Source organism: Phlebotomus argentipes, unplaced genomic scaffold (genome assembly GCF_947086385.1).
Source record: "Phlebotomus argentipes unplaced genomic scaffold, Phlebotomus argentipes genome assembly scaffold_18, whole genome shotgun sequence".
NCBI classification, from domain to species: Eukaryota; Metazoa; Arthropoda; class Insecta; order Diptera; family Psychodidae; genus Phlebotomus; species Phlebotomus argentipes.
Genome location: NW_026776177.1, coordinates 18,238,609 through 18,256,943, shown reverse-complemented (window position 1 = coordinate 18,256,943; position 18,335 = coordinate 18,238,609). Strand labels below are relative to the sequence as shown.

Sequence of the window (18,335 nt, the reverse complement as noted above, 5' to 3'; positions counted from 1 at the left end):
CAGTGAGACTGTGCTGTGTGTCAGAGAATGTTGAGGAGCACGAGTGACATCCTGACACTCGTGAAATGTTTCCTTCTCGACACCTGATTGCGACGGGAACGGCACTGGGAGCTGTTGCAATTGCCGATATCGTGAGTATCGACCAGGCGCCACCTCGGATGCCCCTCACTCAAGCGGACGCTCTCCCCAAGGTGTCTGGGCGCTACTGCGAAGGCGGACATCGGTGCTCCGCCCCGAAGGAATGCTGCGCCCAGGGCTGTTGCTATCTCTACGCGCCGCCGAGTCCGCCGCGCACGGTGCCTCCGGCGGCGGATCACGTGCTGAACCTCTTCTTCATCAACCACTGGTACTTCTGGTGCCTCGTGCTGGCCATCATCCTGGCTCTCCTGTGCGCCTGTTCGCTGTGGAAGAAGCGCCGGCAGCTGTGCGGATGGGGCGTCTCCGGCGCCGGCCACAGCACCCACTCAGAAGGTACCCACAGAACGGTCATCACTCCCCCAATCGCTTTAATCCCGCATTCTCGAGCATTCCGATAAGAATTATCGCCTGGCATTTGGACCCGTCGCTGAAATATTTACATTACGCTCGTATGAATTAATCATTTGGACGAGTCTCTGAACATTTCGGGCGTCATTCTCACTCATGATTGGCTGAAAGGGTCCCTAATGGGGGAATATTTAATATATTTTTCTGCATGCTGAAGCATTAAATTTGCAAGGGACGAACTGGTTCACCAGAGACTCTAAATTCGGAATGCCGCTGAGGCATAATAATCAAATTGGATGAAATAACATTCGAATTACAAGAAATTCATTATCATCCCATAAAAACATTTCTTAGGAACATTCCATTTCCATTGTAGCACAAAATATCTATGTAATAATGTAGGAAACAATATTGATGTTACCAAACAATAATAGTATCATTTGAGTTCTCACGTTGAGTGAGGAATTGGGATAAATGCATATTTTTTTAGGGAAATTCACTCGAGTTTCATTATCAATTCCAATTCAACCCTTTTTCCGTGCATAATAATATTTTGTGAACCCAAATATGAATACATTCTCCTAAATATCATCTGAAATACAGTCTTTATTACCGTTTCATCCAAATAATACGAACTTTCTTAAGCTTGTAAGTTTAGAAAACACGGAATTTGCGTTACGCTCTTAAGCATGTCCTTGCAAACAATGTCCCTCAAAGGTCGTTCTTTTGGCGAATTGCAACGTATTTTAATTTTCTTCATTGAAAATCAGGTGATTCCGCGGGCTCGTGCTACGCTCCGCCTCAGTATAGCCGCTGCAGTTCCTTCCACCACGCTCCGCCACCCTACACGGAAGTCACCTCGAAGCCCGACCTGTATCCGCTGGTGTTCTCTTGCAACGGCGACAGTGGCAAGAATGGCGCCAACTACCTCATGGTGCAGTACTTTCGCAACTACATCGTGAGGCCGCTGGGCAGCATCTCGGCCACCAGCACAGTGGACTCGCTCAGCTCCAGCTTCATCTGCACAGTGAACGAGGCCAACAGTCTCGTGCCGCCGCCGTACTCGCGTGCCGCCAGTCCGGACGCCACCACCACCATCTCCATCAACAGAGCCTTCCCGCGCTCAGCCTCGCAGCACGCCACGTTCGCCGCAGATCCGCACCACCTGCGGCCCGCCAACTCCGTGCCCGGCGTCATGAACTGCGTCCAGCCGGGCACCAGTGAGGACGGATCCACGCCGTGCCTGCGCTTCTCCGACAGCACCAACTTCCCCTACCTCTCGGGCGGATCGCAGCACCAGCCCTCGCCCGGCACAGTCACACTGAACATCTCTCAGAGCGAGCACCACATCCAGGCGCTGGGCGCCGGTCAGAGCCTGGCCACGAGTGCCACCAGCGCGGCCAGCAACAATGTTCTCTGCAGCCCTTCGGGTAAGTGTCCTTTCAACTGGCAAATCTGAGTCCTTCCAGGACTCTAGCTGTGTGTGTGTGTGTGAATTCACTTCAGAAATATGACATTCATTAAGAATACCTTCAATTGAACATGAATTCAATCCCATTTCCCAATAGTCACAGAATAAATACACCATCAACAAATTCACATGGGATTCTAGCATGGAGCAATGCCAGCTATTTAAATTTCAATCACACCGACATTCATTGAATTCCATGCACAAAAGCTGCATATTTCGTTATTCCTCTTAAATGTGTGTATAAAGCTGTATTTTTGGCGAAATTTCCTCTTATTGAAAGCACCCCACGATGGTATCATGAATTCTGATACTCATATAAAGACTTCTCTTTCAACATTTGCATTTAATTTAGTGAGAGTGGTTTTTGATGAAATGCTTCATATTTGAAGAGGTCACGTAGGAGCGTAAAAACGGTCGGCCGTGAGTGATGAAAGAGGGAGTGAGCAATAGAGAATATGAATCCCCCAAAGAGTCCTACTTTAAGACAACTCACTTTGTGCACTCTTTTCCAGGACAATCCGTTCCTGCTTCGGGATCTGTGGAGAATTTCCATCATCAGAACTACGAAGATTTAAGTGCTTTGAGACGAAATCTCGAGAAATGTTGCCACATTTTGCAGAAGCAGCACCCGTCTGGCCCGGCAAAGTTCCCCCTGACGCCGGGCGAGAAGTCTCCCAGTGCCCTGGAGGCGGGATCGGAGCACTACGGCGGTCTCCGGACGTTTGTCAACTCCAACATGGACTCGGCCGTGTCGAGTTTGACCAACATCGAGAGCCCCATGTCGCCGCCGCAGGCCATCAGTCCCACGGACGAAGTGCGCGAGTTGCTGGAGCAGATCAAGCAGCTGCAGAGCACGACGTCGGCCCTCGAGGCGACCGAGGGTGGCTCGAGGAGTGACCAACGCAGATCTGGCCCTCCTGGACAGCATGCCGAGTGTGTTGTCACGCCGGAGACGTACACCGTGGGCACGCGCAGGAGTCTGTTCGGCAAGTCCACAAAATCCGCGTACATTCCCTTCTCGTCGGTGAGGGAGACCCAGCGCAGTCCCACGGGCCAGCGCCCCACGAGCTTCCTCATCCTCGCCAAGGGCTACCCCTACTCGGGCAAGAGGAGCTGGATATCGCGATCGGCACCGACGACGCCGGGCACCGCCCTGCCAACGACAAATCAACTCACCGAGGACAGTCCGCTCCTCGATGAGCACGACGAAGAGGAGCAGAACGTGTAAAGGAACCCCAGTTTGACCCCGCCCCTCCCTCCAAAGCGCCCCATTTTGCTCTTCGACATAATGTTTTAATTAACACTGTATCAATGTGACAATGTAGCCACTTTTCGCCCCCCTTTATCTCTAAATCTATCTATAATCTCTCTCTCAATGATCCGGGACAATCCTCAATTTCGGCATTACTTTGCGAATCTCAGCGGCAATCAGCTCGGTTTCTTCTGCCAAATGGAAGTTGGTTTATTTCAACGGATTTTCCTAACACCAGTGGCCCGTAGAGGATTGTAAACACTCCGTCATTTTGCCGGATTTGGTATTTTATTCAGTTTCAGTATTACTCCGTTCACAATAACGCACATTTCGCAGTTGTAAAACAGTAGAGAAATAAAACTAACACATATATACCAAATCAAATAGCCAAAGCTAAAATTAAACAGAGATAAGCAATATCAATAGGTCCTAAGTTACAGTGCCTCTGTAACAATCACTTCTGCAATACTTTGTAAACTTTCGAAGAGTGTTCACACTCTTCTACTCGCCACTATTATTTTTAAAATAATTCTGTCGTTAAGATTGTGTAATATTTAAAGGGTATATATTTCATTAGTTAACAGAATATGTATAATAAAAGTGAGTAAAGAGAAGTAAACTGTTAATGATATTAAGGATTGCATACTTAAAGTCACAACTGTATTTGATGATGAAAGAATATTTACGTGCAACTTAGTGATAAGACTTTTTTTGTGCTTCAATCTCCCCCGTCTCCTCAAACAGTAATAACTACACGCCCCAACCAGAAGGGATAACATTATGATAAGCAGATGAAGAGAGAAAGGAAAAAAAAAACAACAACAATGTAATAAAAGTACTTGTAATAAAAATTGCATTCCGGAAGCACTTCCTTAGATAGAGGCTTTACATAGAATAACAATTGTCTCGGAATTGAATAATAAAATATTGTACGAATTGCAATAATATTATCAATTTGTCAGTACTCCAATTAGTTTTTATGCACACTTTGGCTTTATCAGTTTCTAGTTTTAACCAAAAGATAGCTTATAAAAGGAATGAGAGTCGAGGAACGTGATTAGTAGGGCGCAATGCGTCTGCTTGTGATGGTTTTCTGTCTCTTCATTGTGACTAAGAGTGTCGTTTCACACCCAATTGAAACTGTGAGGATCAAAAGGCAAGACGCTCCAGATATGTCTCAAATGCAACCCTGGATGGAGTTGGGAATGAAATACGGATCCCTCAGTGAGGAAATAATCATAATATTGACTGGTAATCAATGCTAAAGTATTCTTTGGCGTCTCTTTCAGCTGCCACGGAAATCTTAATGCCTATGGCAAAGGAGGCAATGGAATTGGCAGCTGATCAATTCGGTCCTGACACAGGGTCTTGAGTTCCTGAATTCTACTGAGTGAGAGAATTAAAGGAAAATGCAGAGTAACTCTTGATGTAGTCAATTGTGGGGCCCTTTGGGTACTCGTATGTGGTTTCTGGGGGCTGATCACAGAGAATGATCCCCGGAGGAGTTTCCTGGGGCTCATGAAGCTTCAAATAGTACGAAGAATACGTGACTGTTGGGATAGAAATAGGATTTGGCGGGACTTCTTCGGCTTCTTGGAAGCTTCCGCTCTTACGAGGAGTTTCAGAAGTCCCAGACTTGTTGTCTCTCAGTGGAATTTTCTTCCCATCCGTGTGTTGTCTAGAATGGCGAATCAACGCAGAGGATTGATTGAATTTATCTCCGCAGAATTTGCACGCAAATGGCTTTTCTCCCGTGTGAATGCGAAAGTGACAGGTAAGATTGGAACTGCTGGAGAATTCCTTGCCACATTCTGAGCATCTGTGTCGCTTCTCACCAACGTGAACCGTCTTGATGTGAAGATTTAAGTAGGAAGTCTTGTAGAACGCCTTACTACATACCTTGCAGATGTGATTCTTCACGCCGCTGTGTGTGCCCGAGTGACTGGCCAGTTCCCCGGCTGACTTGAAGGCCTTGGGACAGAGGTTGCAAGCGAAATTTCTCTCTACAGAGTGAGTCCTCTGATGTGCGTAGAGATTGCTGGAAGTGGTGAACATTTTGCTGCAGATCTCGCATTGATATCGTCTCTCCCGACTATGCGTTCGCATGTGGAGATGCACATTCCCAGCTTGTGCGAATCTCTTCTTACAAATCTGCAAAATAAAGTGTTGTCTGAGACTTGAAACGCAATCCTGGAAGGACACTTACTGGACACTCGAAGGGCTTTACTCCTGTGTGTGTCCGGAGATGGGCAGTGAGATAGCCGGGATACTGGAATGTCTTGCCACATTTGAAACACTTCTGTGGCTCTTTCTTTTTCTTCGCACAAGACTTTTCCTTCTTTTCGCTATCATCAAATTCCGGCATTAAACTAGCTATTGAGTAAGAGTCTCTCTTCGTAGGAGTAGTCTTAACTATCTTCTCTTGCGCTTTCTGCACTGTGTCAGTCTTTTCCTTGCCATTTTCTGGCTGTTTACTCTCAACTTCCTGCGTGGAATCCTTTTTCTTCCTCAAGAGACATTCTTTCAGATAGTAATCAGAGGATTCGCAAACTATCTTGAACTTGTAAGCATTCTCCAGACGATGCAGACAATTATAACAGATAAGACCAGAAAGTCCATCGTCCTGAGATACCTGAAGTACCACAAATTGATTAATATTTTGAGGAATTCATGCAAAACACAAACTCACTTGAATGTTTGCAAATGATTGAAACATTTCCAGGATAGACACTCCAAGTCTGCTGCTCTTAGCAAACAGAGACCTCAACTTTCCCTTGTCCTCCAAGCAGGAGCGACAAATTTTGGTGGAATTTTGAGGCATCGGCCGCTGTTACCTCGAGAATTTTGAGGAAAACCAGGAAGAGGAACTCCTCCGGCAGACTTTGTTTTGATTCGCAAGATCTCCGTTGAGGGGTCAATGACAACAGCTTGCATGCCAGTGCTTAGCACCAGAATTCGAAGCCTCAACAATTAGAAATCGAAGGAATTCCGAGTGATTTGTGTAATAATAAAGTTTTATTTCAATTTGCGTGGATGTTTTGCAATCTTTAGTGTTGCTCATCACCTTAAATGAGTGAATGAATCTGGGGCTTGCATGCATTTTAACCGTCTGCCAGTACCACTTTTGACACCCGGAATTCCGAACTTTTTGCCCCTCGATTTTTTAATATGGCAGATGACAGTGATATTAAAAATAAAATAGGTGAAGAAATTTTTCAATATTTCCGTGTGATAATCCGCTCTGAGTGTGTAGAAATCCAGTCAATGAGGATATTTACCTGTTAAATGGTGAGTTTTCGTTTGGGTGGTGGCAGAAAGTGGGGCCGAATGGGTCGAAAAGCGGCGGAGAAAAACCTTATTGACGACAACCGGCAAAGGCGTAGTCGGCTGAGAAAGGGGCCAAAAAAGCAGGAAAAAAGAGAAAAGTTGAGTGTTCTGGGTGGAAATTTCGAGTCTCTGTGGATTTTAATCAGTTAATTGGCAGAGGGGGAGATCAATATTTGGCGAGGAATTTAGTGGGTGCGTGGAGTAAACAGAGAGGGTTCGGCTCTGGGTGGATCTTCGGCAGTGTCTCTTCTGGGAGGGAGAATCTGTGCTGAGATTGCAGATAAGACTTATCGGATCTAGTGCTTATCCTCTCTCTCCACTCCGTTCCATTTCAGGTATGACTTCTGTGTGGCTGCACAGAGTGTGAAGTGAATGCGAATCAGCTCGCGCCATGAATTGAGTGCCAAAAGAGGAGAAAGTGACCGGAAATCAAGAGCAGGAAGTCGCGATACTTTGGGTGATCTGTGTGAGTGAGAGCAGTGAGGATGGGTAACAAGAATTCGTGCTGCAGCTATGCCAGTCCCACGCCCGTGAGGAAGACTCAGGCGGCCCCAGAGACGCCAGAGTTCAACTGCCACATCCCCAACAGTGAGCCCAACTTGCCCCACATTTCGGAACGCGAGGCGGCTGACGGCGATGTTGACCCGTCGGTGCACCCATCGGCGGCGACAATGTTCCTGGAGCGCTCAAAGCAGTGCCTGGAGAATGGCATCACGCGCAAGAAGTCTCAGCACCAAATTGCCCCACAGACAGGTGGGCTGAAGAAGAGCAGCTCGTGCTCCACCATCTACCTCGACGACAGCACAGTATCGCAGCCGAACCTGAAGAACACAGTCAAGTGCGTGTCCCTGGCCATCTACTATCACATCAAGAACAGGCAGTCGGAGAGGCGGCTGGACATCTTCGATGAGCGCCTCCATCCACTCACGCGTGATCCGGTGTCGGAGAACTACGACATGCTCATGCCGGAGCACCGGCAGATCTACAAGTTCGTCCGGACGCTCTTCAACGCGGCCCAACTCACGGCTGAGTGTGCCATCATCACGCTAGTGTACCTCGAGCGCCTGCTCACGTACGCCGAGCTGGACATTGCTCCATGCAATTGGAAGCGTATCGTGCTGGGCGCTCTGATGCTGGCCAGCAAAGTGTGGGACGACCAGGCGGTGTGGAATGTGGATTACTGCCAGATCCTCAAGGATATCACAGTGGAGGACATGAATGAGCTGGAGAGACAGTTCCTGGAACTCCTCCAGTTCAACATCAATGTCCCGTCCTCCGTGTACGCCAAGTACTACTTCGACTTGAGGACACTGGCCGAGGCGAACGATCTGTCTTTCCCCTCGGAGCCACTCTCCAAGGAGCGCGCTCAGAAGTTGGAGGCCATGTCTCGGGTAATGCAGGACAAAGTCACCGCCGAGGCGCTGAAGAATGGCGTGAAGAAGTGGTCCTCAATGGACAATATCAACAGCCAACAAGCTGCACGACGAAGTGTGGCGATTCTCTCGTGATTTCACCAATTCGAGGTACACCTTCTCACGCATTCTATTATAAATTGCCCCACTTTAGATCGAGCGGTCGGCTCCTAAGTGCTAAGCGAGGGTCTAGGAGCACCCAAAGTGACGAGACAGAGAGATAGAGAAAGAGAGAGAAAGAGAAACTAACGTGATTATGAAAATTCATTAATACCGTAAATGAAACTTAAGTCTTAAGAGATTTATCACATTTTGCATTCCTCGAAGTTTGGATATTAGGCGTGAAAGTAGCAGATGTACTTCTCAATGACATTCCTCGAGGGTGTTCACAGATGTGTGTGCACGAAATTGCAGAGCGCCTCTGCAATAAAAGTATCGTAGAGTCCCATTTGAATATTTATTGCTGTGCCTCGCATGTAAAGCAATATTGCAGTCGTGTGCTGAAGACATTTTATCGTGGTGTAACAGAAGAAAAAAAACAGCATAAAGGCTTTTAAAGCTGCAATTTTCCACAGAGTTTTTCTCACTTGACAATTTTCGTGCTGCTAAAGCTACATATAATTCTCAGAGAACGTGCTGATAGATAAATATTTGGGCAACTCCCTAATTCCAAGATAAATCGAGGATTAAATATTTACCTTCATTATCTCCAATTGAGGAAAAGTTCCTTATCGCTTAGTTAATTCATTTTGGGAAATGCCTTACACATATTTCTGTATTAAGAGAATGAGCGAACAATAGAGATGATTAGCTAATTTAATGCTAATCTTCAGCCGCGTGTCTTGCTTGTTTGTAGAAGAGTCACTGATTAAAATGTAGGCAAAGAATTGATTGATGGGCTTTATTGGGCTATTCAATAATAAATCCTTGAATTACAACGATTCTACGTTACAAATAATGGAATTGTCATTTTGTTGCACACATGATCTGAATTTCTAGCACGCTTCTGTGGCGCCTTCGAGGAAGACTTCCAACAAATCATCCTCTATTTGAGAATTCTGTTCAATTTCAGAGTCGAGTTGAGTTCTTAGCGATAAACTTCGAGAAAGTCCACAGATCAATATACATAAATACGATATGGAGATGTGACATGATTGGTAAATAACACGAGAAAGGAATATTGTGGAGAAGAAAGGGAATAATTTAAAGTACCAAAGTAACACTAGTGAATTATGTGTATTGATTGGCGAGGCGAAAAAGGAGATGAAACTTAAAGAATTTGCATGTAACATTTTTTCAATTTTTATATAAGAAGAAGAAGAAAATACATGAAAAATGATTATAAATGTGAAAGGAAAAAGAATGTGGCGTGAAAGAGGGAAAAAAACGAAATGAGGAGTGAATCAAAATTGATGATTGGACCTCATATCATGGGGTTTGAGGGAAAAGACATGAGACTGCAAGGAAAGTGTCAATTTGAGAATATTATTTTCACTAAAAAAAATGCCCCCCGAAAGTCATTAGTTCCATCGCATGCTAATTTCTTTTCTGTAAATGATATATTGATATTTTTGCAGGATAAAAATCATTGTGAAACATTTAGATTTATATATGTTTTGTATAATTAATTTTCTCTTTCCGTCGTACAGCAAGAAAGTGTAATATTTTGTAGTTAATTTCACGGAGGATAAGAGAGAGAGAGAAGGATGGAGAAAGCATAAAAATGAAATATAGAGATAGAAAGTCAACTAGGATGATAGAATACAAAGTAATTTCACATCTTCCGCAGAAAACCGAAAAGATACATGATTAAGAGAGGAGGAAAATAAAGAGATATGAAGGAAAAAAACAAACATATTTGTGAAAGAGTCTTTTTTCTTGATTTTCTGGGTGAATTTTCACGGGAAATCTGTGGAATATTCTCGCCTCTGCTCAACGAGTGTTCCGCTTACGATAAAGTGGCAAAGTCGCGTTGTTTGCAAAATGACCCAGTAATAAAATATTATCAAGCCGCAGAGTATTAATTGCACTTTTATTCACATCCCATAAACTGTTTGAATACCAACAATACTTATGATAATTTTATCTATTTATGGCAAATTTATTGATGTTTTCGAGTGAATTCCAAAATATGACTTATTTGCTTCAACTATGTCACAGTTCGAATGAATCAATGCGTTTTCTTTACTTTTCATTATCGCTACTTATCTCAAAAGATGATCACAACGCCTGTGTTTCTACTCTATTGACAAATAAGTCAACTGCTTTTTATTGTCAGTGATAATATTGAATCAGAAGATTACGTTCTTTTTTTCAATTATGACACAAAATATCTCTGTCGTCATTATCTTGTCGCATTTTTGAAAATTCTTTCGCGATTTGTAATCGGAAGTTTTTCTCTTCATCTTATGTGTGTAATATTGACCTTCACTTATTCTGCATACAGGGTAGAATTAGGGAGCAATTCAAGGTTCACTTGATAAGGAAATTACTGTTTATTGACCTCTAGTTCTTCAGTAATTACTAGATTGTGCAAACTTACTTGAGATCTCCGTGAGATTGAGCATAAATCTCAGTTATTACATGTATTAATTAGAGTTTGATATTCTTATGTAGACTCTGGCTTAATTTACTTACTTTTCCCAATGACTTTTCTAACGCAATGGAAAATTTTTTTTTATATTCTTACATTCTTTCGCGAGATTAGCCATTCTTGGGAAATTCTTGTCTGTCTGATAATGTGAGGGTTGTAAAATATGTAGCTAAGAGAGAATTGATAATTGTCAATCTTAAAGTTTTTTATTCAGAATTCCACTGAATTGAATTACACACGCAGAGAGAGAGAAAGAATGATTAAGTGGCGGGAAAAGGCGGGATGTTTTCCCTGCTGGCAACTCAGAGTCAATTCTCAAGCTCAATCGTCTCGCAATAGTCACAAAATCACAGTCCTCGTGAAGTGTGTGCTTGTGAACTTCTTTGTGAGCTCTCTGTAAAGTGAGGAAGTGACTTATTGGCGCCACAGTGGGAAGAAAACTCGCAAGAGTGTGTCCTTTGGCAATAAGGGAAAGTGCAGTGATTTTTTTCCTCTGGATTTCTCCGCCGTGAGATTATCTGATTAATGTGATTTTCCTGTATAGTGTGTGAGTGGGAAAAATGCTGGAAAGATCGATTGAGTTCAGCGTAGATCAATTGAAATGTTTTGATGAGCTGAGATTAATGCTCCAAGGTTTGTGAGCTGCACAAAGAAAAATGGCAATATGTCCCGAAGCCTGTTGACAAATCTTCTAACATGATATTCTTATCAAAATTGTTTCAGATTGCCCTCTGCTCGTAATTCGTCATGACAATGAATTCCTATATAAGTTCCTCTGCCTCATGAACTGGAATGTCGATGAAACTTTCAAACGAATGATTACACTCTTCAAATTCAGGGTACAACGCAGGAGGAGTTATACTTGCAAAAAACGTGATTATGATTAATTGGGGTTATTCTGTTGTTTGCAGAAAGACAATCCAAAATACTTCCTCTTCGGTCCCATTGATCTGCTACAGAAACTTCTGCACAGCGATTGCAAGTATTTGCTGGAAAAGCCAGATCGCTATGGTCGATGGGTGTATATTGTTAAAGTGGGTGAGTAAAGTGTCATCATTCAGATTAATACAATTGATCAATTATTTTACTGATAACAAGTCGAATAAGTGGCAAATAAATAATCACACGCTCTGACTTTTCGAAGTGTTAGGCCGAAAAATGATTCGGTCAGCAGATTCTCTGTTGCTCACCAGAATGGAAACAGATTAGAAGGCTCGCGTGTGTCCCTGAGAATCTCTCACTGTTCTTTTCTTTTTTAGCTCGCTACACCCATGCAAATAATGTTTATGAAATAGCACAATTGGACGACCTGTGGTTTTCCGCAATAATGGATGATCCGCATGCCATCAAGAATGGTGTATCGGTTTTAGTTGATGCCAAAGAGTATGTGAAACATTCAATTACCAATGACTTCTCAAACATCACAGATTAGTTAATGGCCGTGACAAATTTCAGTGTTCCACTGCGTCTGGTCTCGTGGGTGACGCCAAAGCATTCAAGGATAATGTCACAGAAGACGGAAATTGCACCCTTTCGGATAACATTCCACTTCGTGAATTCCTCCAAAGCCATCAATTTGGGTGTTAAGCTCGTGTTTCCCCTCATCTCGGCAGAGGCGAAGAAAACCATTCACTTTCACTACTCCGACTGGGATTCTCTGCACAAGTGGATTGGGAAGGAGGTGTTGCCGGTGGAATACGGGGGGAGTGTAACCCATCTGGACCAAGATAAGTTGAAGGAGAAAATCTACAACAATGTGGACAAAATCCTCGAGAATATGACTTATGGCTTTGTGGAGCCTGAGCCAGAAAATTGGGATAACAGGTGCTCGTGAGGGTCTTTCTTCGACAACATTGTGTGTATAGAAATTGTTTAGACACTTTTTGTATAGAGATATATTTTTTTTGTGCAATAAAGTCCACTGTATTTACCTTTACACCCCTTCGACACAAACTCTTCTATGCAGTGCCTTTTCTTGGGGATGTTTTTTGTACGTGAATTACTTCTATTCCCCCACTGTGTTTCCCTACTCTCTTAAGCTTACAAAGAAATACTCTCACCGATTTACTGCAAAGCACTCCAACTTTTATGTGTTTTTTGTACAAAAAACTTTCTTCTGTAAAACGGTGAGAGGTTTGAATAGCACCATCCTGGCTAAAGTGCCACAAGAGAAGCACTTACAACTTCGAGCTACACTCTTTGCAGCTTCTATGGAAAAACATTGCGTGAGTGAAATCACTTGAAGCATCAGTGATTTTCCACGGGAATCAAAATTATTTACATACGGTGGTTTTTTCTCGTGAAAAACGTTGTTTAAAAATAAACACTATACGTTGAAAGTGAACAAGTCGCAGATGAGTTGCATGCGACTGTGCAAAAAGTTCCCAACTACCAAAATCCCTGGATTATCGATTGCTTCATGACTAAAAATTTGCATTTAATAAAATGCAAAAATAGCATAAAAAGCTCATGCGAAACGATGGCAAAGTAAATTGAGAGCACTATCGAGCATTTGCATATGAGCATGATAGATTGGTGCAAATTGAATTTTTTCGCTATCGCGGAAATTAGCATAAATTGACATATCACACTTGAGAGTGGGAGGGGCGCCTCATGGATCATTAAGTAATGAAACGGCATAAAAATCTCACAAAAGTCGAAGCAAATTTATTCAAATGAGCCTTAATCAAACAAGCACGTTCAACGTACACCTCGGTTTAATCTCCCATCTCGCCGCACTGTAAACACAAAACCACAATTAACAATTTCTCAACCCGGACAATACACGCTGAAAAAAAACAGAAGTCCACAATTGCGGTGAAAAACAGAAAGAGAGAGAGAGAGAGAGAAATATGATGAGATTATCAGAAATGCACTGTTTTTTCCAGTATCAATTGCCTCGATTATCTCCAGGTGAATATGATAATTGAGCAGAGTCCTTCAGATTAATGCTAAAGAACTGGTCGAGAATTTATTGCATTACTCGCCTCACCATCAATGAGATTCTGTGCTGAATGATTTCACTCTCATTCCCTCCACTATAAAGCTCTCCGTCTCTGTTCCACAACTGAGAGTAAAAGCGTATTCGGTTTTTGCCACTATGTTCACTCACCTGTTCCGTGTCGCGATCGCTGGTGATCGTCTGACAGTGTGCAAGAATATCTCACGGCGATCGCATAGAGTTAACAATTTTTCTGTGGCTGTGACAAAGGGAAATCGACAGGAGATGCAGGAAAATCGGTTGAAACCGATGAAGGGCCGAGCCGATGTGTACGGGATGTATTTCGACGTTCCCTTCTCGCGCTTTGAGCTCGAGTGCATCGATCAACTCAGGAGATTGGTGAAAAGTGAGCCAATTAGATTATCTCAAGGGAAACACTTAGTCAAAGATTTATGTTCCAGCCTATCCTCTCTTGCTAATTCGGCAAGACAACAACTTCCTGGCGCGCTTCCTCAACTGGAGCGAGTGGAATGTGGACAAAGCCTTCGAGAAGCTGTTGACTTTCTACAAGTTTCGCAAAGATAATTACAAATACTGCCCCTTTGCGCCGCTTTCCGACTATGAGAATTTCATTAAGAGCAATTGCTTGGTAATGCTGGACCAGAGAGATCGCAACGGACGCAGAGTTTACATCTGCCGTATTGGTGAGTATTCTAATGTCCAATGCAAACACGCTCATCACCTCCGAAGGTGGATTTTTTACTCCAAACTCTTTTCATTCTCCCACTCAGCCCGATACTTAATGGCGAGGAGCATTTACGAGGTCTCACATTTGGATGACATGTGGTTCGAGTGTGTTCTTGATGAGCCTGAAACACAGAAGAACGGCGTATCTGTTATTATGGACGTGAAAGGGTAAATTTTATTCATATCAGACACCTCTAATGCTTATTTTCACGTGGCTGACGTTGATTACACCACGCAAAAATTGCTCGCTTTCAGACCAATTCCTCTAATTACCATAACATGTAACACTTCATGCTTATCGAAACGCGAATGGGCAAAAACGCGATACCCTTTCATTAAGGATATTTGAACTTATGGCCCACTGTTTTGCAGAATGTCTCTCAGTCTCCTCAAGTGGCTCACACCGAAGCACTCTAGTGTCATGACGAGAAAGGCCGACGTGGCTCCCTTGGCGATTTACTACCACGTGGTCAATTCGTCAGGACTCATGAAGGTGATCATGCCCGTGATCTTCCAGTTCATGTCGCCTGAGACACGCGATCGCGTGTTCTTCCACTACGACAACTGGCCGTCGCTACACAAGTACATTGCGCCCGAAATACTGCCCTCGGAATATGGGGGCTCTCTGGAGCTGGACTACGAGAATCTCCGCAAGCTCCTGTATGACCGCGAGGACTTCCTGCTTGAGTACATGACGCACGGCTTTGCGGATCCCGAGCCGGAGAATTGGGATCATCAACTCCTCGATGTGACCCGATAGCACGGTGCAATTTATCTGTCATCAGCCGCTCATTCCCCAGCTCCCCTTCACCCAGGCTCGTGGATAGAATCTCTCTATGGTGCCATGCGCTTGCGCCATGGTAGTATTTTCACATGTGAACCTGAGAGAGCGAGAGAGAGGAGATTTTCCCACTCTTCGCGAGGATGCCCTCCTCAATCGATAGCCGGCAACATGAAAAAGTTTCCCTCTTTCACTCTCACCCATCTTTCAGTGTTACTTCAGACGGCGATACCACTGCAGCTCTCTCGGGACTTCATCGCGCGATTTTCCTCAATTTTCCCATCCCTCGACTTTGTGTTTCCGTTGTGCGTTTTCGCGATCAAAAATATTCACGCTGTGTAGAGTCAGTATTTGTCAAAGAAGAATTGTGACGTCTTTTCGAGAAGCGGAAAATCCCTGCCTTATATCGTGTTTGATGTGAATCATTGTAAAATAAATGAAAGAACATTCGCCTTGAAAATATCCGTTTTCTCCCCTTTTTGGCGCCCGTTTTGTGGTTCGCACACGCGACGCGCGAAAGGGACTTTCTCCTGTGAGTGAAAATCCACCGAGATTTCAAAATTGACAATCGTGTGTATCAACACTTTTATTTATAATTCGCGACAAGAGTGAAAAAAGAGAACCACAAGAGAATATGATTGCATAGACAGACGATTTGGCATGTGGCCAGTCTTTCTCAAAATTCCACCCATAAAGTTTGCCTGTTCAAAATCCCATTCTCAAATATTTTCAAGCCACCCGAGAGAAGCACCCATGGAGGAGTGTAGGAATATCTTCCTGAATGTGAATTGATTGGGAAATCAGCAAATTGCCTCTCATCCGCCCTACCTACAATTTCACTCATGTGATTTCTATGGTGAAATTCGAGGCGCAGAGTCAATAGAATTGAAGGTGAAGCAAATTCTCGAATTTGATATAAATAGACGCCAAAAAGTGAGAAGGAGTTTTTACACAGTCAAATAAATAATCTAATTCTGTGTACTGTTTGCTAAGACACAGTGAAAGTGCAATAAATCCCGAAGGTTTACACTTTGCAATGGAGTAGAGGAGAATTTTTCTAGTGCTGAAGATGGTGTCGATTCCCTCGGCCACATCGTCCAAAAAGTTCAACAGTGCCTCCGATCAGATGTTCTCCGATTCAATCCTTCAAGCAAGCATCTTGAGCGACTGCCCAGAAAATAACAATTTAGGTAAGAGTCACTGTCCAATTTCCCAGTCGATTTGCTGGTGGGACGGAATTTTCTTGAATTCATCGTGATGTTCTTGAATTCACTGATCTCTCGGCAGAGGTGGAGTGGCGCGAGAAGGCGGAGAAGGAGCTCGGAGAGTCATATGAGATCTCACGGACTGCACTTAAGCAATTCAGACACTTGTTGAGAATAAATCGCGAGAATGTGCCATTCGGTTGGCGGGATGATGCGTTTTTACTGCGTTTCCTGCGCGCCAAGAAGTTCGACGTCGAGAAGGCGTATCGAATGGTGAGAAGGAAGCCCTCAACTCAGTAGATTTGCACTGAGCGTTGATTTATTTCTCGGCAGACTGTCAAGTATTTCCGCATGAAGCAGCAATCACCGGAATTGTTTAGAGTGTCTCCTCCCACGGAGGTGCGTCACATTCTCGAGATGCAGATGCAGTATATGATCCCGCAGAGGGATCCCTGCGGCAGACAGGTGTTCATCTTCCGTGTGGGTGAGAAAAACTGCTGATTTATTGCATATATACTTAATTCCACCATAATTATCCATTAGTTTTGATCTTGAAAATTGCCCTCGGGCGCGATTGAAGCATTGTAAGATGGAAGTACCGTGAATTTCTCTGCTTTCAAGTCACGTATTGGTCACGGAAGGACGATAAATTAAGTGTCAGACATGGTGGATTTTCAGTATTCACGAGAGATTCTTAATTTCGGGGAAAAATTTGAAATATTTTAAGAGACAAGGGGCATTTCTATTGCTCAACTCATTGCCATAAATCTCAGAGGATGATTTATAACCAATTAAAAGTTGTAAATTTCGCTCTCTTCTGTGCAGAAAAATGTGATCCCTATCGGTGTTCTGTGGAGAACGTCTTCCGCACCAATGTCTTGAGCCTGGAGAGTGTTGTCCGGAGTGCAGAGACGCAAATCGCTGGACTGGTAGTGCTGCTGGACATGTCTGGAGTGAGTCTTGGGCACAGTCGCTTTCTCTCGCCACAGCTGGCCAGGCACACTGTCGAGGTGGTTCAGGATGCCTTCCCTCTGCGCTTCAAGGCATTCCACATCCTCCACGAGCCCTTCTACTTCGACGCCATTCTCGCCGTGCTGAAGCCTTTTCTGCGCGAAAAGATCCGGAAGAGGGTGAGTGACTGAAAATAAATCAATCGCATGACACAAGATAATCCGGATATTATGAGAAAAGCCATTGCGTGTCTTCCTTCCGCAGATTTTTCTACACGGCAGCGATTTGGCGTCACTCTATCGATTTATTCCACAAGATATCCTTCCCAGGGAGTACGGAGGATTCCAGCCGCCCTATGACAACACCGCGTGGCGTCAGGAGATCCTTGACAGCGAGGCGTACTTTGCAGACTTGGAGAACTATCAGATTCAGGAGGAGACCACCACGCCGAAGATCGAGGTGTGTCCCAGGGAGCCAGAGAATATTGATTATCTCGATGACGAAACGGAAGACAGTGAGTTTGAGGATGCCACGTACTTCCTGGAGGAACCTCCCAGTGAAAGGATGAACTTGTAGCTTTTCCTCGCCTTCAGCGCCATGCCCAGCGCTCTTGCGGTCAAAGCCAATTGCAAAATTACTCAGTGAGCTTTTTATCTGGAAATTGCACGCAATTGTGCTATTTTTTCCCTCGACTCGTGACGCCAAACAATTGCAAACGGAGCTAAGCCTAGGGCGGGAGGTAATTGTTACGTCTAGAGAGCATATGCAAGAAAAGTGGAAAAGCTGAGAAATTCATCTAGAATTTTATCAACCGATACGTGTGTGGAAATCGCGTGAATATTCAAATCAATTGTGCAAACAGCGACCTTACACTCAAACTCAAAGTGCAAAAGATCTTTATTTCTATACAACTCGCTATACTGAAGTGAAAAGATTGATAAATATATTTTCTATCAGCAATACTTTGATGATTTTTATTTTATATTTGCGATAAAAATAGATACGGGAGTGTTTTTTTGCTGGCGGTGAGCTTGAAATCAATATACGTACGGCAGGTAAATGGAGTGTTAACTCACTTTTGCATGTGATTCTCATCAATTTCCAGGCGCTCAATTGAGCAATTAATAGGTATTTCACTCAAAAGTCAATCCGTTGCAAGTGCTCGTGAG

The 18,335-nt window shown here is 43.9% G+C and overlaps 6 protein-coding genes across 6 annotated transcripts; 5 read left to right on the top strand and 1 right to left on the bottom strand.

The window, feature by feature from the left end:
* The first annotated feature begins 65 nt into the window (after positions 1–65).
* On the top strand, positions 66–3,215 carry LOC132259280 (uncharacterized). The gene is made up of 3 exons (XM_059756844.1): positions 66–471; positions 1,257–1,916; positions 2,470–3,215. The coding sequence occupies exons 1-3, from the start codon at positions 66–68 to the stop codon at positions 3,183–3,185; spliced, it is 1,782 nt and encodes a 593-aa protein (XP_059612827.1). The 3' UTR covers positions 3,186–3,215.
* Positions 3,216–4,592: 1,377 nt separating this feature from the next.
* Positions 4,593–6,099, bottom strand: LOC132261232 (zinc finger protein 391-like). Its single transcript, XM_059759942.1, has 3 exons — positions 5,899–6,099; positions 5,416–5,841; positions 4,593–5,360 (listed from the first exon to the last, which is right to left on the bottom strand). Exons 1-3 carry the CDS (start codon positions 6,028–6,030, stop codon positions 4,593–4,595), a joined length of 1,326 nt encoding a protein of 441 aa, XP_059615925.1. The 5' UTR covers positions 6,031–6,099.
* A 227-nt stretch (positions 6,100–6,326) lies between these two features.
* Positions 6,327–9,801, top strand: LOC132260293 (cyclin-Y-like protein 1). The gene is made up of 3 exons (XM_059758316.1): positions 6,327–6,497; positions 6,872–8,059; positions 9,021–9,801. The coding sequence occupies exon 2, from the start codon at positions 7,022–7,024 to the stop codon at positions 8,042–8,044; it is 1,023 nt and encodes a 340-aa protein (XP_059614299.1). The 5' UTR covers positions 6,327–6,497; positions 6,872–7,021; the 3' UTR covers positions 8,045–8,059; positions 9,021–9,801.
* A 1,098-nt stretch (positions 9,802–10,899) lies between these two features.
* Positions 10,900–12,477, top strand: LOC132259773 (alpha-tocopherol transfer protein-like). The gene is made up of 5 exons (XM_059757531.1): positions 10,900–11,174; positions 11,265–11,380; positions 11,453–11,579; positions 11,801–11,924; positions 11,997–12,477. Exons 1-5 carry the CDS (start codon positions 11,102–11,104, stop codon positions 12,373–12,375), a joined length of 819 nt encoding a protein of 272 aa, XP_059613514.1. The 5' UTR covers positions 10,900–11,101; the 3' UTR covers positions 12,376–12,477.
* A 1,164-nt stretch (positions 12,478–13,641) lies between these two features.
* LOC132259279 (alpha-tocopherol transfer protein-like) lies at positions 13,642–15,094 on the top strand. Its single transcript, XM_059756843.1, has 4 exons — positions 13,642–13,888; positions 13,944–14,186; positions 14,274–14,397; positions 14,602–15,094. The coding sequence occupies exons 1-4, from the start codon at positions 13,642–13,644 to the stop codon at positions 14,987–14,989; spliced, it is 1,002 nt and encodes a 333-aa protein (XP_059612826.1). The 3' UTR covers positions 14,990–15,094.
* Positions 15,095–15,593: 499 nt separating this feature from the next.
* LOC132260310 (retinaldehyde-binding protein 1-like) lies at positions 15,594–18,144 on the top strand. Its single transcript, XM_059758343.1, has 5 exons — positions 15,594–16,200; positions 16,298–16,488; positions 16,549–16,699; positions 17,041–17,345; positions 17,431–18,144. The coding sequence occupies exons 1-5, from the start codon at positions 16,080–16,082 to the stop codon at positions 17,740–17,742; spliced, it is 1,080 nt and encodes a 359-aa protein (XP_059614326.1). The 5' UTR covers positions 15,594–16,079; the 3' UTR covers positions 17,743–18,144.
* The last annotated feature ends 191 nt before the right edge of the window (positions 18,145–18,335 follow it).